Here is a 23,741-nt window from a genome sequence, read left to right as displayed (position 1 = left end):
ACAAATAATGGGAACGCCTACTACCTTCTGCTTACTACGTTGTCCTTTCCCTCCTACCTATATTACACAGAATAAATAATGGCTTCTTTAATTGTTGTGCCTGCTTTACCTGCCAAATAATGAGAGACGTATTTTCAAGGTAAAATTTGATGGGGGGATGTGTGACTGTTTGCAAAAGACTGTTTGCAAAAAAAAATCAAATAGTAGCACTAGTTCTAAATTCTATCCATTTCAGACTTTGGGGATGTTTCAAAATAATGAGATATTCAGATGTTACTATGATAACACCAGGGCATAGAAAGGTAAGTTTTACTGGTTTGCTAACAAGCAACTTACACAGATGAACTTGCAAGGTCACACTGCAAAGTCATGAAATATCTGAATTGATGAAGAGCATATATTCAGTCATATCTTGATGCTCTTTCCTGTCTATGGCACTGAAAAAATATGATGGGTTTTTTGTTTTGTTTTCTGTACAATCTATTACAATAGTATTTTCTAAATTGTAGTAATGTTAGTGTAACCATGCTAATCTAAAGATATAAGAGGTACAAGACATCTGTGGAGATGTAATACCTTCTATTAGATCAGCTGAAATAGCTGACAACAGTAGGCATACTTTTTCACTATTTCTGGTTATAGAATCTTGTCTAATAAAAAATATTACTTCTCTCCACCCTCTTTGTATTTACTGCATTTTAGAACTATAAACTCTTAACCTACTGATGTAAAATACAGGTTTGACTTGCTGCTGAATGAGGTTTAACACCACAATACTTGCAAGATTTCAGCTGCTTAATGTTATTCCATGGGGTAGTAAATTAAGGAAATGTCCACATTGAAATGATCAATGACTAGCACGGAACAGATATTTGAAATGGTGCAAGCTTTACTTATATAATTCACAATTTTAAAACAATACTTAACATTTGTAAATACAAGTTGATGTCTGCAACAATTACCTTTATAGATGTAAACAAATCATTCCACCATATTGGCACAAATTCATGTGTACAGTAAAATGCTCACAACTGATGATTCATACTATAAGGGAAGCTGCATAAAGTAACTAATCCAAATACCAAAAAGATCTACGTTTGTCTTTCTTATTCTAAAGTTCATTTCAAAATCTTTAAACAGTTTAAAAATAATTTGTAAAAGTGACAAATATCTGTGCAAGGAAATGTCTTGTTTTTAGAACAGGAGTGGCACACATTATCACACTTTATTCTGAAAGAAACTTCTCTAGATGTCAATGGAAGGTTTTTTGGTTTTTGGTGTTTTTTCTGAATAAAGTGTTCAGGATTCGGTTTGAAGTCTTTATTATTGTCATGCAACAAACTTCTTTTTTTTTTTTTTCTTCAGTATACTAAATAATTTAATAGAATTTTTAATGAAAAAATATTTTTCTATTATGAGAAAGAAGGTTATAGTTAGAATTTTTGAGGTAAGACTCCATGAAGAGTATATCAGTCAAAACAATGTGGGTGGTTCTCAGTCACCTAATGAAAGTTATCTGTCATCTGAAATGCCCTAGGGTAACCTGCTTGACCTCCAAGTGCTGTTCTGCAAGTCCTTTGTGCTAACCCTCCAATATTCTCAGTGTTAGGCATCCACTTATGGGCCACTGAATCCCATTCTAAATCTTTTTGGATTTTGGTGAAAATTTACATACTTGGGGCACAACTTATCCCGTATGCCTGAAACAACATACACTGACTGAGACATCCAAGTAGTGTAGTCATATATGGTGTGAAACAGGCAAGCGTCACCCTGCCAGTTTAAGAAATAGGGGGTAGGCAGTATATCCTAGAGCATTTTAAATGTCACTGAGTGCTTATAAGTGGGCAACTGAATCAATACCCTTTGTAACGTCATCTGCATTTAGGTGACTCCGTCGTTAACTGGATCCTCCCCTTCAAGCTTAATCTGCCAACACTAAAACTATCTCATTAAAATATTGAGCTGGAGGCTACAATACAGACACAGCTCATGTATGTTGAGCTTTGGTTCCAAAGGATTTTTGTGAATTATAAATTTTGTAATCTCAGAGTAGGTACAGAGTTGGCTGTACCATGAAATGTATTAGAGATTTTGGAGTAGTTTTCCCAGCCTACTCTCCTATATTCTACCTCAACAACTTGTAACTGCATTTCTAAACTTGCTAAATTGGAGATGATCATTCTTCCTATCTGGATAAGTCATTATTTTTACTTTAGTATTAGAGGAGAGCTGCACATGGCATACCTTCTCCAGCCATTCAATGAGCCTACTGTGCACCTGGAGATCCCAAGCCCTCCCTGGAGGGAATCTTTCTGCACACAGGCAGCAGATCTGTCCTTTCCAGAGGGCCAGATGTGCAGGAGGCTGTTCATCACATGAGGTGCGGGACACAGGTCCCTCTCAGGACTATAAAAAGGAGGGCTGCACGGCAGCTGGCAGAGTAAAGCGAATCAGCTGCTCTTGCTGCCACCTCTCCCTGGGCTGCTCCTTCACCACACGGCTAACTGGAGATAGGTTGAGAGCCTACGCACTAAAACAAAACTGTAAAATACATTCTACATGCTCTCACTATGCTACAAATGAACATAACATTTTGCCAAGTAGAAAACACTGTACTAAGTTCTTTGAGTGCAGTACTGATTTGTTACAATGCACTTTCTATGCAATAGCCATACAGCCACATTACAGCAAAGTAAGCGCAGACACATAAAAAGTGAAGAAAGAGCGGGCAAATCAACTTGTGCTACTTGGATTCAGGCAAAAATTAAAGCAAGCCATGCTGAAAAAGTGTGAACTTCTCTTACGCTGCCATGGCACCTGTCTTTGAAGCCTGATAGCACTGGTTGCAGAAGCTTTTCGTTTTAATGTTGAAAAATATGCATGCAACCAAAATTGTATGTGTCATCTACAATGGTTCAACTTCCCTTCAACATGAAGAGGGCAAGGAAGAGGTGAAAAAGTCTCTGTCTGGCATTTGCAATGACTATAATACAGAGAAAAAGCAAAATAAAAGAATTCTGAAAGTTATTCTAGTTAAATGTGTGTGTGATCATATGCTTGTGGATGCTAATACATCACCCTGGCAGGCCAGTATTAAGAACCATGGTTCTAATCTGCCTTCAGCATCATATGTGCAGCTCCCAGTGGAGTCAATGGGAGATGGGCATGATAAGGCAGAATACACCATACATTCTTATTCAAACCAAATTCTGATATATTTCTCTTGCACTATGATTTTGAAACACTGAAAGGGGACACTTTTGGTCAAGAAGCAGTGCTGCTTTCAAATAATTGCATTTATCCCAAAATGACATGCTGCAAAAAACATAGGGCATGCTTTGGAATATTAATTCAGCTTTTTGGTTTTGAAAATGATCCCACCAGTCCTTTCAATACAGGGACTGGAAAAGTTCTTTTGACGATAATCTTTATTATGCACATCAAAATGCTTCAATGCAAACAGGACAGGCAAGATAACACATTTTAAAAGCTTTCTTGTTTCCCTTTTTTTCCTTTCTAGCAAACATGAACCTTTTATACTACTTTTCATTATTATTTTCTACTTGATTCTCCTAAGCTTGGAGCTATTTATGGAAATTACAGTATTCATGTGCGGTAGCTTCAGTCAAAGATATCAGGATTGGTATGAGAGGGAAATTTCGACTGAAAGCTTGTTATTCACATCATTCTCTTCTCAGCTTGGCAAAGTTGAAGGTTAACATCATCTTTTCTAGACATTTCAGATTAGTCACAGAACTTTTCTTGGAGGTTCAGTGCCTGGTCATCCAGTCAGAGGAACAGTAATCCATATGGAAAAATTAGCTCAATGCTACTAGACTGGCGGTTAATACTTGAGCCTTAGTTAGGAATGTTCGCAGCATCTTGGGACTCTTTTCTTCCTTGATCAATTTCTTAAAATAGGATTCTTCATCAGAGGCTGAAAAGAGGAGGACTGTACTGAAGTATATTTTTTTTTCCATCACCAAGTCTTTTTTTTTTTTTTTTAGGAAAAAGATACAAATATTTTAAATGTCCCATGCAAAAATAAAATAAAATCAAATATAAAGTACACAGTTTGGTTAGGAGTTATATTCTGAATTCCTGTATAGTATTTTGGTAGGTTTGTATCCTGGAATGATAATTTTCAACAGGAGATTCGTTAAGACATACTCAGTGTATAAATGCTGATACACAATGCTGGAAATCTGGTAACTAACTGCATTTTTGAGTAGGAACATGTCTTGACACTTCCCTTTGGATTATTTTTCAACCTTGTATTAAGTTAGAAAAATTATTGTTTAACAACACATACAGAAGGTTCCTTCCCATTTGAGGCACAGTTTATTCTAAAGGGTTAAAATGTCTTGTCTAAATGAAGCAGGTGAAAAGGGCAGTGAAGTGAGATGTAAAGTCTTAAAAGCGGTCAGGTAAAGGTCACCCTTTGCCAGTTGGCTTTGACAAACATCAGCTTAAAAGGGCATGTCTGACTTTAGAGGGAAAATTGTTAAATATTTTGTTTAAAATCCAGTTTTGTAAGAAACAAAGCTTTTGAAAAAATATGTATTAAAAAGGTAAATGAATGAAGCAACTGCATTTTCCTTTGCAACCACTCTTTAAAAACACCAAGAACACTGAAAAATCAAACACTTAATCTATTTAGATTCTATTAAAATGAAAATTTTATTGAAATGTTGAACAAACACAGTAAGAAATATGTTCAAATGCATCTACTAAATTCGTATTTTCATTCACAATTAAAAATAGATAACCTAGTCCTGGCTGGCTGGCTAAACCACACAGCTTAGAATTTTAGCTCTTGCTAATGTCATTTTGTAATTTATAATGTATCAACAAAAATGGACACTGGCATTACAGACATCTCATTTATACCCTTTGTTCAATTCTGTCATTTAGAGGTTTTGGGTTTTTCTTACAGTTTCTTGTGAGTAAACATTTATTTATTGGAGGTTGAAAGAATTCACTTACATTTCTAAGACTGACTCTAGTAAAAATTGGAAAAGACTGAAAAAAGGAACAATATTATTGCAACTCAATTTTAAAAACCTGACTACATGTGAATCACTACATTAACTGCATACCAAAAAACATCTGTATAGACATGGCAGTCAAGATAATTAAGATACATGGCTCTCACCCTCCCACTAACCTAGGAACTGGCAGACTAAATTATTCTATAAATAGAAATGAGATTGTGTCACACACCAGTATAAGCATTAAAAAAAGAAACACCTTACCAAAATTGTAGTGACAACCACTGTTCTATTCTCAATGGCTGAGGTGTCATTTCCAAGTGTTGGTTCATGCTGAATCAAAACTAATTTATCCATGTCATTCCAATAACCAACCTGCAAAACAAAATGTGTACAATTTGCAGTAGAAAAGTCAACATTCCATGTATTTACAAATATAAATGATTATAAGAACAACAGAGTGATCTGAAAATAATTTTGTATCAAAGAAAGTGCTGTCATGTTCATAGACAGGTACACAGTGGTAGGTATCTAATGCTTTTTGGGTGTAGCATCTTGCACCATTGCTGCAAAGTGTCAGACCTGGTTTTGCTGCCTCTCAGCTGTTCCTGAATGACTTCAGCTACTTTCTTCGACCAGAGGTACAAGGTAAACCCCATTTTCAACAGTTTGAAGTCTTCCTGGGGCATAAACATGATATAAGAATTTTTTGCTTTCCACAAGTAATTTCTGATTCACTAATCCTCCAGATCTTCTGGTCTTAGACAGAGAAGTGAAAGACATCTGGATGACAGCTTTGCAATTCAACGGTTGATTTCAATTCCCTGCTCCATCATGGGCCTCCCAGGAGACCCCCAACCCAGGCACTTCCACCAGGCTCCTTCCACTTAACTGCTGGCACTGACCTTTAGTACCTACATTAGAAGCCTTGTTATTAATCCAGTCTTTAAACTCACTGGACAGACAGGCACCACCAGGCAGTGACTCAGCTCATGCAGGATAAGCACCCTCCTAGAAAAGTGCTTGCTTTCCCCACTGATTCTAAAGCACGGTAAGAGTGAGTTCACTCTAAAAGTACCTCTGCTGAGTGCCTACAGGGAGGTAGAACAAATCAGGTTTTCCTTTCCCTGTCTGCATTCAGGCTGCCTCAACCCCTCCCAGAGCAGCCTTAAGGTAAAACAGCTGCTTTGTTCATTGTTAGCAGAACTACTTTAGAGCCAGGTTTGAATTACTTGTTCTTGTATTCCCATGGAGAAAAAGAACATTTTATAATGATATGCCTGCAGACAGAAGCCCTCCCTACACACAGACATTGCTCTTTGCGGTGCACACGTCTGGCGTTCAGTACAGCCTGCAGCTGTGCCCTGCGCCTTAGTGGTGATGCTGCTGGGCACAAGATGTGAGTCAACACCTTTTCCTGTGACGGCCCAGGGATGCAGTGCGTGCTGTAAGACCAGATGGGATAAGGGCAGCCTGAGAACAGGAGATTCCCTTTTTACCTTGTATTGATGTTTTTGGGAGCTGCTCAATGAACACTTAAAAATCTCCACATACCCCCCAAAATCCCCACAGGCTATGTAGTATGCCTTTGGATAGCCAAAAGAAGGTAAGAGACCTAAAATACTTCACTGTTTTTGTACATCCTGGCCAGTCAGGATCTTACAGCATACTCACCTCCTCACTCCGTGTGGTGACACCATGTTTAGTAGCTGTATGAGCAAGTGGCATTGATATTTCTGGATTTAGAGCTCTGCCCAATCATTTAATGTTGCCCTGCGAGATGTTAGGTCTTCCTGAGAGTGCTGTGCACATGATGTTCACAGCACAAGGTGGATACCAGAGAAATGGCAAGTAGTTCATGACAGTGGTCCTTTGTCTCTTACTTGGAGATGTCTAATTCTACCTTCCCACCAATCATTTCGGCATGCCAGATGCAGGACCCTTAGCTGAAGCTGCTTTCACATCTAACCTGTGGCTCACTAGCAAACACCTTCCCTGTTCTCCTTCTTGACATTGTCTTTCTGCAGCTAGATCAAGCCTCTGACAATGTTGCTGGAGAATGGCTCAGTGCCTGTTCCTCAGACCCAGCACTGACAGCACCCAGCTCCGTGTCAAACAGACAACACGCACACAAACATGCCAGCAGAGGAGTGCTCTAATCCCACCTAAAGGGGCTCTCCAGGTTGCTGAGAACCTAATCGATTAAGCGACTGATCTTTTTTTTCCCAGGAAAGGTGCAGACGGTAGCAATGACTTTAAAAGGTTCCTATCAAAGAGACACAATTCAAGCTGTCACAGCTCACTTTTCAGAAGCACCTGGGGACCAGTCAGCAGCAACTCCCCCATTCCTCCTTCCTTGACAAATCAGGAGTGTATGAGGCCAAGAGCTGGGAACGAGGAACGCCTTGTCCATCTTACCAGAAGAGGAAAGGGAATTTTACTGTAAAGTGGGCTCCAGAGAGAGCTCCGGTGTAACTGTCAGTGCTAAAGGACAGTTTGTGCCTTGGATGAAAAGCCTTCAGTATAATGGGGACTGTCTAAATGATCAGATCAGTTACACAGCCTATATTATTTCTAACATTAATATAGAACCCAGACTACAATTCACCATCACAAAAGATTCTGCCTCCATGATGTGGAGAAACATCATGTTCAGATCAATGCAGTGATGTGATACGAGGGTTTAGAACTGCAGCAGAGTGCTTTTGGTTTCTGGTCTCAGATGCACTAAAAATCCTGTATATTCTTACAACAGCCAAGCTTCCTCTGGATTTTTACATCTGCTATTTCATTCATTTCCTTTTTGATAAAAATTTGTGGAGAGGCAAGTAATTTTAGCAGTCCCCAGAGCAGTGTGCAGACACACCACAGAGAATTACAAATACATGAGGTAATTCAATATGAATGAGTGTGATTGAATTTGAATATTTTTTTTCTATTAGTGAAACAAACAAGCACAAGCTCTTGCCATGCACAACTTCTGCTGTATTTAGTTGAAATGTTCCTTTTCTCTTTACAATTGTTATTACAGCACAGGAACCCTGGCTGAAGTGTCTGAAGCTAACAGGAAGCTTCAGCATTGCTGATATAGTGGAAAGGGAGGTCTTCTTCCTAGTAGGATGCACTGCTAACAAATATTCTTTTTCATCCAGACAACCACAGAGCCATAGATACAACTGATAACTGAAAATGTCAAGTTCTTGTTACAGACTGTGACCAGATAAAAGCAGAATATGCACACCAAAACCTGGCAGTTTGGGAAGCTCATTATAATAGTGAATGATTGTTTTTCATTGTGCAGTTCCTCACTGCTGGAAAGTTCAGAAGGAAAGCAGAAAATGAATGATGTACTGTGTTATAGACTTAAGTATCATATGAAAATGCAGACAGAGATAAAGGAGATTTTTTGAGGAACGGCAGTTATTTTTTAAAAGAATTTTAGCTTACGTGCACGGGTGTGAGCTTGCATGTGTGCATCTCAAACCAGTGCTAAAGTAACTCTGGAACTGGATTACTGAATAAATACAAGATATATCATGACACATGTAGAAGTACATAAATTCATAGTCACTGTGAGAGCACTAAATAACAACATGCTTTCCAATAAATACCTCAAAGCCACAAGGAAAATAAAAAAAACCTCAAAGGATAGGATTGACTATCCAGATATCAAAGCACTTCCAATTCTATTTGGATTGCAACTGGACCTTATAGCAGATGCATCCACTAATACAGAGGCTGAATATTTCTTTTAGGAAACAATATTGCAAAAGTATCTGCCCCAAAACAAATCTGTCACAACAGTTTGGCATCTGATTGTATAATGTCATTTCTGAAGGCCTGTGCACCTTGTAGCAACCACTGAAGTGCTCTTCCTGAAGCTCACAAGTCATTAGGGCAACAGAATACTCAAAAGTTTTGACAATAATTTTCCGTGTTAGTTGCCAAGTTGGAATTTAGGGGTCAAATCTTAGACTGTCTTGTGCATGTTAATGTATCTGTATCTGCAGATGTGGATTCTTTGTTTACTTTTTTCCCAATTTATTTTAAAATCTTGGTGACATGATGAATAGTGAATGACAGAACCACAGAATGCTTGAGGTGGGAGGGGACCACTGGATGTCATTTGGTCCCACCCCACAGCTCAACCTAGAGTCAGCTTCCCAGGACAGTGCCTGAATGACTTTTGAATATCTCCCAAGGATGGTGACCCCCAACCTTCCCGGCCAACCTGTTCCAGTACTTGGTCACCCACACAGTAAAAAAGTGTTCAAAGGGAACCTCCTGTGTGTCAGTTTGTGCCCATTGCCTCTGGTCCTGTCCCTGGGCAACACTGAAAAGACCCCAGCTCCATCTTCTTTGTACCCTCCCTTCAGACATTTGTACACATTGATACGATTCTCACAAGCCTTTGGTTCTCCAAGCTGAACAGTCCCAGCTTTCCCAGCCTCTCACAGAAGAGGTGTTCCAGTCCCTTAATTGTATTTGTGGCCCTTTGCTGGACTCTCTCCAGTATGCTCCTGTCTCCCTTGTAATGAGAAGCCCAGAACTGGACATAGTTCTCCAGGTGTGGCCTCACCAGTGCTGAGTAAATGGGAAGGACTGCCTCCCTTGACTTGCTGCCAGTACTTTGTCTAGTTCAGCTCAAGATACCATTAGCTGCCTTTGCTGCAAGGGCCCATTGCTGGCTTACGTTCTTGGTGTCCACCAGGACTCTGGTACCTTTTCTTTCAAACTGCTTTCCAGCTGGGTGGCCCCCAGCACATATTGGTTTCTGGGACTGTTACTTCCCAGGTGCAGGATTATTGCTCTCACTTTTCCTTGTTGAACTTCATGAGGTTCCTGTCAGCTCATTTCTCAAGCCTGTCGAGGTCCCTCTGCAGGGCAGCATGACCCTCTGACACATCAGCCACTCCCCCCATTTTGGTGTCATTAGCAACCTTGCTGGTGGTACATTCTGCCCCAGATCAAGATCATTAATTAAGATTTTAAATGGGACTGGACCACATTTTGAACCGTGGGGTACACCACTGACTACTAACCTCCAGTTAGACTTCAGACCACTGACCACCATCCCCTGGGCCTGGCCCTTCAGCCAGGTTTCAGTCCACCTCATTGCTTATCCAGCCCATACACCAATAGCTTGTCTAGGAAGATTTTACAGGAAACAGTGTCAAAGGCCATAGTTAAGTCTGGGTAGACAATATCCATTGCTCTCCCTTCATCAACCAGGCCAGTCACTTCATTGTAGAAGTTCATCAAGTTGGTGAAGTTAGCCATGCTGACTACTCCTGATGGTTTTCTTGTCCTTAATGTGCCTGGAACTGGTTTCCAAGAATAGCTGCTGTATCACTTTCCCAGGGATCAAGGTGTAGTTCCCTGGATTTTCCTTCTTGCCCTTCCTGAAGAGAGGAGTGACATTTATTTTCTTTCAGTCTTTGGGCACTTCTCCCAGCTGCCATGGTCAACCAAAGATTATTGAGTGTCTCCTTGCAATTACATCTGTCAGCTGTCTCAGCACTTGTGGCTGTATCCCATAAGGACCTACAGATTTATGTATGTCTGGTTTGCTTAAGTATCCTCTGACCCGATCCTCTTCCACCTCTTCCATCTTCCTTACTCCAGACTCTCACCCTTGTCTCTGGGACCTGGGATTCCTGAAGGCTGGTGTTGTTAGGTGAGTCAATGGTGCTAATCACTACGTCAGCCTTTTCCATGTTCCGTGTTGTCCCACCAGCAGATACTGGGGTGGTTGAAGTCCCCCTTGACAACCACGGCTAGTGAGTGTGAGGCTGCTCCTATCTTTCTGTAGAGGGCCTGATCCACTTGTTCTCCCTGGTCAGGTGGCATAGAGCAGACACCCACTATAATGTCACCTTGACCTGTCCTTTTTTTAATTCTAACCCATAATCTCTCAGCTGGCACCTCATCCATCCCCAGGCAGAGCTCCATGCACTCCAACTGCTCTCACCTAAATGGCAACTCCCTCTCTCATCTCTCCTGCTTGTCCTTCCTAAGGAGCCCATATCACTCCACTGCAACACTCCAGCCATGGGAGCCACCCCACTACATCTCCACAATCCTTCTCCTCACACCCTTTCCCCTTACCAGCAGGTTTTGTTGTTGTTCTGCAGATAAGAACCAAGTAAGAAATGCTGTATAAATGAAACTAATATGAGCATTAGCTACTGTTTTCCATTTTACTAAACTATATGGAAGTCTGTCTCTGAGTAGCTGTGCCATTTTTTAATGCTCTGTTTACAACCTTAAAGCTGTGGGCAACAAAAAACTCTTTTCTAAAGATGAGAGGCATGCATGACTCTGACTAGAAAGGCTAGTCCTGAAAAGATATCGCTGGGTGACTCATAAGTCATGTTATGTAGGACACAAGAAGAAGACATCGAAAGTGAAGGCCTCTTAGTTCAATTAAGTATAGCCATTTCTCATGTATTATATAGGATTTGTCAGGCCGGAGCACAGAATTAGTCCAATGATCACATATAAAATACTATGTAATACATGAGAAATAAATTCTTGTGAGTAGCCAGATCTGTCTAAGCTGTTACAGCTTGTTATATCAAAGACAGGTAATGGCTTGAGAATTGCAGAGAGGCATGCCTGAAAAGGTAAGAAAATCACTTTGGGACTGTAGCACAGCACAGACATAAGCTCCTCTATTTGCAGCCACCCTCCCCTGAAATTCCAGGCAAGAAGAGAGGGTGGGGACATCCCTGCAGTGGTGCCAGCCTGCTCTCCCAGAACAGGCGACAAATGTTGGAACAGGAACAACAGGCCACTTCTGACAGTTTGCCACTGAGCAAATTCCATAATGAGTTACTGAAGTTGTGACCTAATTAACCTCTTCTTTTCCACCCTGCATTCCCTCCTGTGTAACTGGAACCAAGGACAGAAAGGTCACATTTCACCACTTGCCTTTGATGCACCCCAACCCCCCGTGCACACTCCTGGCTGCTGACAGTGCAGGGTGTAGGAGAGGCAGCACAGTCAGATACATTGCACTGCACTTCCCAAGAGAAGAGGAAGACAGACTCACCTTTTCCAAGCCATCTGTCATACTTTCAAGAGGTAACTGCACCAATATGTCTCATACACAGGCAGATGCTTTGCTTTGGTCTACAGCTCTATGCTATGATATACTGGAAATTTTTTCATCCCAGTGTATAACTCTGCTCTGGGTCTGTAGTTTTACACTCTGCCTCCTCATCACTGTGGCATGTAACTGTCTTCAGGGACACACAGTTCACCTGGGGTACTATTTACTGGGCTTGTCACCTCTGGCCTGACAGCACAGCACTATTTAATTCAATTCTGATTGCTTTGGCCCTACTCAAGCAGCCATGATTCTCCTATTCACCATCAGCGCCTCTTTTCCTTGTTCTGATGACCTCACAAACAAAACAGGCCACAGGAAATACAATCCTTGAGGCCTGGGTACATTTTCTGCTCTTTATTTTATACTATGGAAAATGGACAAATTTTGACACAGCTGAGAAAGTGTTAACAAAGTACCCAGGCTGACCTTTACAAAGTGATTAGGCTGAGTGATAAGGTATGTGCATTCAGACATAGAAGTTCTGCTTAGGCATAGATGTTAATGTGCATTTACCTAAGTTGCTTTCAAGTAACCAATCAAGCACACAGGATTAGATACTGCAATTAATTTCAGAAAATATAAGTGTTCAGGGCATTCTCTCTTCCACCTCTCTTCCCATCTTTTTCTCTTAACAGCCCTATGTGAGTTATAGCCTATGATTCATGTTTACACAGACTGTTCAGATGACCCCACCTAAAAATGCTGGTAATTTGCAAGAGAAAAATTGTTGGAGAAGATACAAGAAATATCTACTATTCAGAGTTCCAAACATTTTCTATCACCCAGCAGCTTAGCAAGATGCCATCCAGCTGCTCTTCATTACTGTGCTTGACTGACTGACATCCACCAGTCCAAGACACACACTTGTTTTTGTGCTCCCCAATTTGTTGCACTGAATAATAGTATCTAGTAGCAAATTAAGCTTAAATCCGCATTCACCAAAACTACTACACATATATTCAATATAGATGAATCCAGTTCATTACGTTTGCAGAATCATTTAATCATACATAACTCCTCTATATGATGTCAGGATAGTAAACACTGTCAGCACGTACCTTCCGAGGGCCTGTATTTTTCAGCTCAAACACATCCATGGTGTAGTTGACTCTGCGACCATAGTGGTCAAACTGAACATTTCCTGTCAATCCTTGTATTCGAACCTACAAATCGAAGAAAAAGCAGCATGAAGATCCAGCTTTACATACTTTATTCCAAATGTCACAAAGCAGTGAAAGTTATCCTAGCTGTGTCCTTAAATTACCATAACAACACCACTGTAGAATAGTCAGGTATTACGAAGTAAAAATTTGGTTACTTGGCTCAAAATAGGCTTAGATATACCACTACCTAAGTGCTAACAAAGACACACAATGGACCTTTTATTTTTTCATGCTGTGCGGCTCAACACTTTCCAGCTGCAGATCCTAAAGGAAGTACATTTTTTACCATTCTCATCACTCCTGCAGAATATTTAAGATGACATGAAATAAACCCAAAGGATGTTTCGCCTGAGCTCATGTATCCTTTTAGTTCACACTCTGGTGGTTTAAATGTACAAATTGAGATTCTACTGCTCATCAAGGTAAACTTGACAACAGCCTTGGCCCTGGTAAAGCGATTTACTGTCACAGAAGATGGCTGACATGCACAGGGCCTGAAAAGAGTGTTTTCAAGTCTCAGAGTGGAGAAGGACAGATGTAAAGGCATAAAATTTCTTGAGGCACTTTTCTACCACCTGTGTCTCAGCTGAAACTGGAACTCTGTTCTTTCCTTCAGTGCTTTTCTGCCTCACGTAAGGATACTCAGACTGTGGTCCTCATTCCAAAGAAGCCACAGCCATACTGCTGCTGGCTTTGATTCTATCAGGATCCAATTCTGCAAACCTCTTTGGCTGGATTTGAAGGCTCATGCTGTCTGTCCAAACACAGAAGCCTGACCTCATGCCTCTCTCGATTTTCAGAGATCCGTGCATCTGCATGGAGTATGTGAAGCACACAAGATGCTTTATTTCTATCCCTAAGAGTCAGGATGTGGATTTAAACCACTTACTCTTTCCCTCTGTCTATTTCTATCTCTGCAGATTTTTCTCCAGGACTAAACCTTGGCTTCTAGGCACAGAGCTGCCAGCTCTGTCAGCAGTCCCTTCTTCTCAGCAGTTTCTTCTCAGTGGAGCCTGCTCATTTGCAATGATTTAAATTCTACTGCAGGATTTTTATTTTCTTACTGTCCCATTCAAAGGAAAGGCTAAATCTTCTTGACAGAGATCTGGAACTTTCTAGGCATCCACATTCATCAGGAATTCAAAATCCTGACATTAGAGAGCAATAGCTCTGGGTTATTTCTTTTTAAAGAAAAAAATACTACCTATGTGATTTCCCTGGGAGAAATTTACTTTTATTCAAGACGACAGAAACATATTTGAAAGGTTATCTTATCTAGCTATACCTTTTTCCTTAAATTACAACATCTGTACAGCCAGGCATATAATGCAAAAGTAACAGATGAGTTCACCAGTTCAGTGGAGGAAGTCCTAACTATCTTAATAGAATTAATAGTAGCTCAAATAGTAGTAGTTCTCCTCTGCCTTCATTACAAGTTACAAAGCAGAACAAGAAGAACAGCCTCAGCTGTTTCCAAATGGCAAAAGAAAAAGAGATTTCCCCTCTCCCATTAGTAACCTCATATGTAATATTTTCCAAATCATATAATATACAACTAGAATTCAATATTCACAAAGATCACTAGAATAAGGCCCACCCTTACCTGTTTTAATGTCCGCTCCATATCAATTCCTTGACCCCATGGGGCTGCAGGATTAGCAAGACAATCACCAGCATTTCCTCTCCTTGAAATATCAATTTTCTGTCTTCTAAGATTACGGAAAGTTTCAGCCATCACAAGTACTCCATCGTATGTTAATGCAGATGTATACTAAATAGATGGACAAAAACTCTGCTTTAGAGTTGGTGTGTCTTTACAAAAATCAGCTGTCTCGTATTTCTAGTTTGATTCATTATGCAGCATTTTCTATACTTTCACTTAGGAAAAAACGCTCCTCAAAATCAAAAGTGATTTTGCCCAAGGAACAAATGCAGGCATGAGAAGAGTACATTTCAGTAGCTCCAACTTTAAAACTGTGTTTCTTAAGGGTGGAGAAGAGCTATTAGAAGAAACAAATTAAACTGGAGATATTGAAGTCTTAACTTTTTTTCAGTTGTCTTGTATGTTAGGGAACAATCCCACCCACCCAACTTACTCAGCATAAAAGAAACAGTGACTCACTGAGAAAACATAACTGAAATAATGCACAGCTAATAAGCAGACACGTAAATATCAAAATTTAAGTTTACTTATTCAAAGTCTGATTGCCGTGCTTTTGTCTTGCATATTACAAGATCTTTGAGATATGGCTTATCTTTATAATCTCAAATTTTGATTATCCATAAGTGAACCACGTGTGATTCAGTTTAATCACGATGACTTGTCAGAAGCAGGCAGCACAATCCTGCTCATGTGGCAAGGAATCCTATAAGCTAAATTGTTCCTGTCACCAGTACTTGGGAGCTGGGTCTCTTTAGTTTGGAGAAGAGGAGACTGAGGGGTGACCTTATTTATGTTTATAAATATATAAAGGGTGAATGCCATGAGGATGGAGCCAGGCTCTTCTCAGTGGCAAACAATGATAGGACAAGGAGTAATGGGATCAAGCTGGAACACAAGAGGTTCCACTTAAATTTGAGAAAAAACTTCTTCTCAGTGAGGGTGACAGAGCACTGGAACAGGCTGCCCAGGGAGGTTGTGGAGTCTCCTTCCCTGGAGACATTCAAAGCCCGCCTGGACACATTCCTGTGCGACCTCACCTAGGCGATCCTGCTCCAGCAGGGGGATTGGACTAGATGATCTTTCGAGGTCCCTTCCAATCCCAATCATACTGTGATACTGTGATACTTCAGGCTTCAAGATATCTACACTCCATAGACCATAGCATCCTTGTTTTTTCTCTTTTTGTTGTGTTTTTTTGTTGTGTTTTGTTTGTTTGTTTTATCCCCTCCAGAACATAATTTTCTTGAATATTCACTGAATTATGTATCTATGCTTTGTATTATCCATGCTGATACTTTCTCAAGACTTTGCCAACCTACCAATCTCCCAGCCAAGGGAGGACTGGTTGTTTATTTTTCCACATTGCCCAGCACAATGGAGCCCAGTTTCAACTAGGTCTGATATGTCTTAGTGTGTATAATAACAGAACTATTTTGACGAAGTCACATTTATAGCTATGCTGTGATTTGCCTGCCAAGAAAATTATAGGTAAGAGAAATATTTTGTTACCCATCTGTGAGGGATTATGATAGAGAAACACTGGGATGTAATTTCACTGTAAGATCATGCCTGAAAGCGATTACTACACCAGGTTTTGAGGTGGATGGAATTTCCAGAGGAAACTCCAAATGAAAATTTAAGGGTGGTAAATTTACAATTGAGGTTGCATCTCACATACAGAAGAATTCAGCTGTCAGAAAAACTCTGCACTCTAAGTGCATCTGCATAATTAGACTAACTCATGTAAAATTGGTTGAAATTAAGTTGTCAGTTAAATATTTGACCTTTAATCCCTGTCAGTAAAGGGGTGAAGCTGAAGAATAAGCGACAAAGGACATTAAAATATGCCAGTGAAACATGTTGCAGTTTGTTTCTATCGTACAATCATAAGGACAGGCATAATTAGTTGCCAGCAATAGTAAGATCAACTGCCTTATTAAGGTCTTCATTTTTGTCTTCAATGTTAGTCAGAAATCAGAATACTTGAGTGATATTTTTGGTAGCACTTCAGATCAGTCAGTACCTTTGGCGGAGTCTCAGACCCTGGGTATTCCCTCTGGTCCAGCTTCTTCCAGCGCTGCATCAGCTTAGTTACCATGGGGGTACTGAAATCCACCAGTTGAAACCCAGTCACATTGGCTCCTCCATGCATAAATCTCTCCAGTGAAATATCTTTGAATCCCTAGAAAATCAATTTAAGATTGTTTGTCCTCGTACACCACTGTGGGTCCAATCTGTTCTAGGTCAGCAACACAGCATAAAGAATGTAGAGCAGCAGGTTTCCATTAGAAGCCAAAACTTAAAACCAGAGAATAATGCCGAACCTTGGTTGTTAATTTTAATTTGCGTAATAAAGAATGAAACAAAACCAAGAAATAAATTTCCCACATTATTGCTAGGGTGGTCTTGACAGCAAAGCAACATAGTGCTGGGAATGGCAGACAGTTTTTGAAGAAATGCCTTTGGCGAATCAGCTGAAAAATGCCTGCAGAAATATTAAAGTGTTAATCCAATTTCCATCAAAGCTGGCAGATTTGAGTGAACACTGCACTAGTGCTTTAACCAGCATATCCCTGTTTCTTTGCATGCTTGCAAAATGAACAACGCTACTCCGTAAATACATTTATGCCAAGATTCACTGTTTAGGCTGAAGGTGTCTGAGATAATGAGATAATGTAATAGACATTAGAAAGCAGAGAGGGTGCATGAGGATCTCACTGTTAGTGCAAGGAAAACTTAACGTCAGAATCACAATTTTGTGAAATAGATGGTGATACACATGTAGATCTGCTACATATTGAAAGCCTAAAGTGAACCCCAACACTGAAAGAAAAAATAAAGTACATATACTTCCTGACTTAGTTTCTCAGGCTAATCTGTTCCACACGTATAAAGACAAAATCTTTAGTAAAATTTGCCTTTACAGACATAACTGAACTTCAGGAAACTGCACAAAGCAAACTGCTAAAGTAAGCTAAGGAGCAAGCATGGATCTTTTTGCTCCTTTCCTAGCTGCTATGTTTAATGCTAGCTTAGAGGTACCTTATTTTTATTTTCTTAAATTCTTCTGATTGGCATCTATCAATACAAGTAGAAGTGTATTATCACACTTTGCTTAAAAAAAAAAAAAAAATTAGTACAAAAACCCAAAACTTGTGGGGTACTGACCCAATATCCCAGGGAAAAAAAAGCTGTTAAGAGCAGAGATTTGATTAATGTCCTAAAACATTCTGACAGTAAATATAAAAGGTGATGGATCAGGAAATCATATTAGCCACATTATTGAGCAGCCAGTAGATAGCAACATGTGCCCATGCTGAGTCTGCTGAGTAGATGTGGCTGAATATCCCACTAATAGTTCACTGCAACATCAGCTTCTGTGTTTACAGCAATTATTTTGCATGGGAAAAGTTACTTGGGGAACTACAAATTTGTGATGCTCCAGATCTAATCTGTAAGACCTAAGAGAATAGACATGACTCATTTAAAATGCCTGAGGTCTTAAAAATAATCTCAAGTGATCTCAAGTTAAAGTACAAGTACAGCAGAGCACGATGAAATATTTCACGTCAACTAAAATTCCTTGAGGGAGAGTAAAAAGAAAACAATTTAAAGCATACATTAGACTCTGTCCTACATTCACTGTGCTTCACCAAGCAGGTATTTCAGCTTAAAGAATGGCTTATTTTAATAATAAAACACTGCATTTACACTTTCTTTACCCTCTTCTCAACATTATATGTGTTAATGCGCAGTTTAGATTTAAGAGTGAAAATACGGCACTAGTAATTTGACCGGAAATAGCTGATCTTACAGCAAAAATAATATTCCCTGGAGAATCTAGAAAATTCACCTCAATAATTGTTACGTTACTAATATTAAAAAAATAGTAAAAAATCATAGTGTAGTTCTGTAACTTCTAATTCACAAAATACACTTAGCAGTCCTTTATGCTACATTGAGTTTGATAAAATTTAAGAGCGTAACATTGTGCCCCTCTTGTCTAGATGGCTGTAACAACAAAACTAAGTTCTTTTACACACCATAAAGACAGTACTATGTGCAACCACATATTAGTGACAAATGGGAAATGCTGTGTGAAGTGCTACAACTTCAAAATAAAGCCGAGTGTTTCACTTACCGAGCAGTGATATAATTCTAGAAAAGTATCTTACCAGGTTGGCAACAATATAATGGTATCCTTTAACATGCTTTCCCACGCTTACGATCTGTGGGAGAGAAATAAGAACAACAAAAAAAAAAAAAGCAAACAATGTCATATTGTTTTCTCTAGACAGGTGTTTTCATAGCCAGATAGATATAAATTCTGAAATGTATAACATCAGTAATATAATGTTGAGAGTCTTTCTCCAATAAAGTAGCTATAACTTTCCAGGTCCTTAATCATGAGAAAAGGCTAAAATGAAAGTGAGTAAAGTACAGGGTGTTTCAAAAAGATGGACCAAACATATTACAATTACACACAAATTTACAAATGGTTTAATGAGTTATCAAGTTTTAGTAACCTTTTTACGAATGCTCTATGTTCCCTCCACCTGCTGTACGGACTGTAAGAGTTCCAATCATGGGCAGTTCCTGGTTGCAGAGATAAAGTGATCTCAAATTGGGTCCGTCTTTTTGAAACACCCTGTAATTAACTGGTAATCTGAGTGTTTTCTGTATGACTGAAAATGTAACTGTAGTATATACTTTTATTAAACAGAGCAATTAGCTACGGGATACAAATTCAGAAAGAGGAGCTCACACATTAGCTAGAAAGCCTACCTGCTGACACACTTTTTCATTTTCAGTAAGTGTGGAATTTATGCATCAAATTGTGTTTTCATCTCTTGGGATCAAAACTGTTCAAAGCTGTTTGCCCTTGAGGTAGCCAAGTACTGCAAGTGTTATTCAGCTCTTAGTAATTTGCTAAAGACTTTGGGAACAGGTATGAGTAGGGACTTAGCAAGAAAGGGCATCGAGGCTGCCTTAGAGTGTTTAACCAAAATACAGCATCAAGTGATGCAAAAAGGGAACAACCATGATGAGTAGCTGCAATAGTCCCCAATATGGCAAGATCAGCAACAGGGTTTAGACAAAAACTATGTCAGCCTTTGCCTTGTATCAATATCATTGCCATTCCTATGATGGAATGCATCTTATTTTTAATGTGCTGAAAATAAAAAATGAGGAGAGAATATTTTATCAGTAGAAAACGGTGTTAATAGTTTCATTGCAGATTAAAGCTGTTTTTACTAAAGAAACTAACATTAATACCTGTGATATGCAGCTTAGATTTAATATCAGTAAAGAGTTATTTTGACTCTTACTTTTGCTAGTTTACCACTCATTTAGAAAGACTGATTACAGCACAAATATGGGGTTTTTTTGGTCTCTTTGTGTGTGTGTGGTGTGTTGTTTTTTTTTTTTTTCCCATTCATGTACTCATCTCCACAAAGCATTTCAGCTTCCTTCCAAATGAATAAATAAGACACAGCCAAAAGTTTTTGCATGCAGTGCAGCTTACTCAGTAAGTAATGGGAAACCTAGATCTGCCTCCTTTCCTGCTTTGAAATCTTAGCCCTAGGTCCTGTCCTGAAGACTTGGCAACTTCTTGGCTTTATGGGTCACATCTCATGTCCAAAAGACAGAACAAACCTTCACTAAGCCTTGCAGCCCCTTTTCCCAGCACAGTAAAAAATAACATCACGTTTTGGAGATGAGAGACAAGTTGCTGAAGGACTGAATAATTTAGTCAAAGACACACAAGGATCCAGGATCTAAGTCTGGATTAAGACTTGGAAATCCCTGACTCCTGGCTCCATTGTTCCAGTAAGTCAATTTGCTTCTACATCAGAGTTGAAGGGAAAATTGATGGGGTGTGGCATCTTGTCAGAACTGTTTTGATTTCATTATTTGAAAGTAATAAAGTAAATAAACAATTTGTCTATTATCCTTTTGTTCTTGTTGCGTCCCAGCCTCTATTTTGTATTTATAGTCTATAGCTAAAATGTTCATATTTAAAAAAGCAAAAGCTAAAAAAAAGAAACTGTCCCCCCCAAGCCATGACCAGATTTTCAACCTTCATATAAATAAATTGCTTATTTTGGACTCAGTCAAATTCCCATTAAGATCAGTGCATAAATGCCATTGCTACAATTATACTCGGGGGGCTTTTACATCTGTACTTCTTCAGCAACACAAGGTAACGAAAATATGGTTACCTCCCCATTACAAGGAAACTGACACAGATTAAAAAGCACATTGAAAAGCTCACATTTTTAAATAACTACAGTACCACCATTTGAATGTAAGTGGACCAGCATTATTTAAGATGTGATGTGGCAACCGTGTATCAGATCCCTAGCTTGGAAAAATTACTGCAGTTCCATTCGAGCTCTTGGAAGCCGATGTGGCTTTGACAATTAACACCCTTAGTGATCTATTCCCTGGTTTGGTTTCATAACACAAATTGTGACGATCATTGCAACGTATCAGTCAACCACAGGATCAACCTGTAATGGTTGAGGTACATCAGAGACATATCCATAGTTGTCACAGTAAATGCTGCAAGTGATTAACCAGATTTGCTGATGTGCTTGTTTCTAACAAATTCATGTAGATATCACTGCAGACTTCTTGGATTTGATGTGAACAATACAGAACATTTTTTAAATCAAGATTTGAATTTTCCAGTGTGTTCTCTCAAAACTTGTCTCTTAGGGTGAGTGATAAAGGTATGCATTTATGTATCATGTAGTTGTCTTAACTTCCTTTGTAGTCAGTGGAAAGAGCAGGCACTTTGAGGAAATGATTCATCTTATCCTAAAGCACATGTCTAAAATTAATTAGATGGCTTGTGCCCTGAAAGTACATATTTTTCTGCACTGACTAGAAAAAGAGTTGATGATGATTAGCTCTGATGTAGACACCTACATTTTATATCCCTAATGTTAACTGAGACAAATTTCATCCTAAGAATGTTCATCAGGCAGACAGAGAAATGATGCTATATGGCTTGCATTTCCAACTAAGATTGGATACAATTCTGATTTTGAATTTGAAATTTTTATGGTTATTGATCACACACAGTTTGCAAACCAGGAATTATTTATCGTTTAGGAAAAAAAGTCCCTGTTTAGTTAAACAGCTTTCCATGACCATCTCATATTTTTGAATATCAAAAACATACATACAGTCACCTTTCTGGAATACTCCAAGCTGCAGATCATGATCTATAAAATAGGATTTGAGTTCTTGCTGCCCGAAGAACCACCTTTCTCTATACTATCCTTCCTCACTGAGATAAATCGAAGCAACAAACTTCAGTATTTCACAACAAGCAAAGTTTCTGACAGCTACGCAGTCTGCAATGCAAACTTTCACACTTCTGTTTTCTGTTCTTTAACTGGTTAGCAGTGATTAGAACTTTAACAGAGATAAGACCTCACACATTCCATACACGGGACAGTCGATATTGCCCTGAACCATGAAGTAAACAGACGAGTGCTGGTGAGTGAGGGAAGAATATTTTTCTTCTACGGCAGAGCAGAAGGGGCAGGTAAAAGATCCAGCAAATCTATTCTGAAAGGGAAAAGCACTACTGAGATTTTGACAGACGAGAGAGTGTTCTTGCGTGGCACCATCCAAAAGAAAACCAATTTACGTATTTTGAGTCCACCCTTGATGTGAAATGCAGCACAGTAAATAGTCACAATCAGGAGATTACTTCAAAAGAGCACATTCCTGCCACCAACTAGGATACTCTGTGTGCCTGTGGGTCCCACACTCTTAAACAGGTCCTGAGCATCCATGGGGCAGGTGGCAGGCCCATGTATAGCACAAGGTGGGCAGTGAGGACTGTCTTCATTGCTAAAGCAAGGCCCTGAAGAGAAGGTGATGCTGCCACAGCCACCCATGGTGCCTCTGCCCCAGGGAACAGGAGCTCCAGCTTGGTTCTCACCCTGGCCAGTTGCAAAACCTGAGCACAGGGCTAAGCATCATAGATGGGTTTTGCTAGTCACATAGGCAGCGATACACCATGAAACTGTTGATATGGTAAGTCAGGGTCCTGGTAGGTCAGGAAAGACCCTCTCTATGTGTCACTGTCCCTTTCATTGCTTTGGGACACCTGAGTGAGTGGGATCAAATCCATTCCCCCCACTCACATAGTACTTCTTCACTTACATCTTCTAAACATTTATTTTTGCTCTGTAGTCCCACTCTAATTTCTCCTTAAACAACACATAGAGATATTGCATCTGGTTTTTGTTGCATGAGAATTTAAGGTGATCTCAGCTTTCCCAGGGAGGTCTTGGGAAGAAGGTGTAGGGAAGGGTGAACTGATTTGTGACTTCTTTGGGGAAGGATGAGGGCAAGGTAAAGCAGGATTCTGCACTGGCTTTTGTATATTGATTTCTGTGTTTTAATTTAAGGTATGAGATGGCTAGCACCTAGAATTGGAGCTCTTTTATACTCTTATTTGTAAAACTGAAGAAATAATTAAATAACACTGTTCTGAGAAAGAATGAATAAGAAAATACAATCTGCTTTCCAAATTGCCATTAACAGGGGAGACAACAAGAGCCATTCCATGTATTATCCAGTAGTCAAACTATGAGTGAACACTTCATTTCAGTAAATGTAACAGGATCGAATCAAAGAAAGTGAAATATTAAGGCCATTACATTATCAAGGTGGTTTCAGAATGCAACTTTTTTTTTTCTTTGCAAATATCATTCTGTATGTGAGTGTCCTCAGAGAGGGGAACTTTGAAAAAAAAGCCAGCCTTAGGCTTTATTCACATT

At 39.5% G+C, this 23,741-nt stretch overlaps 1 protein-coding gene across 8 annotated transcripts in view; it reads right to left on the bottom strand.

Annotated features, from left to right (window-relative positions):
* GRIA4 (glutamate ionotropic receptor AMPA type subunit 4) overlaps positions 1–23,741 on the bottom strand; it is a 231,852-nt gene that overhangs the window by 62,510 nt on the left and 145,601 nt on the right. For 7 of the 8 annotated variants that reach the window (XR_011737309.1, XM_071803674.1, XM_065831859.2 and 4 more), the window contains exons 5-9: positions 19,110–19,163; positions 16,958–17,116; positions 14,875–15,042; positions 13,167–13,271; positions 5,259–5,369 (exon numbers count right to left, since the gene is read on the bottom strand). Coding sequence is in view for 7 of the 8 variants with exons in the window: in XM_071803674.1 (XP_071659775.1) it covers positions 5,259–5,369; positions 13,167–13,271; positions 14,875–15,042; positions 16,958–17,116; positions 19,110–19,163 (597 nt within the window). In the remaining variant the exon portion in view is untranslated. Of the gene's footprint in view, positions 1–869; positions 3,941–5,258; positions 5,370–13,166; positions 13,272–14,874; positions 15,043–16,957; positions 17,117–19,109; positions 19,164–23,741 lie in introns of those variants that run through there. The other variant, XM_065831897.2, reaches the window with a different exon arrangement.

The sequence above is a fragment of the Patagioenas fasciata genome, chromosome 1 (assembly GCF_037038585.1).
Source record: "Patagioenas fasciata isolate bPatFas1 chromosome 1, bPatFas1.hap1, whole genome shotgun sequence".
Lineage (NCBI taxonomy): Eukaryota > Metazoa > Chordata > Aves > Columbiformes > Columbidae > Patagioenas > Patagioenas fasciata.
Note: the sequence above shows the minus strand (reverse complement) of the source record. Positions and strands in the feature narration are given on the sequence as shown.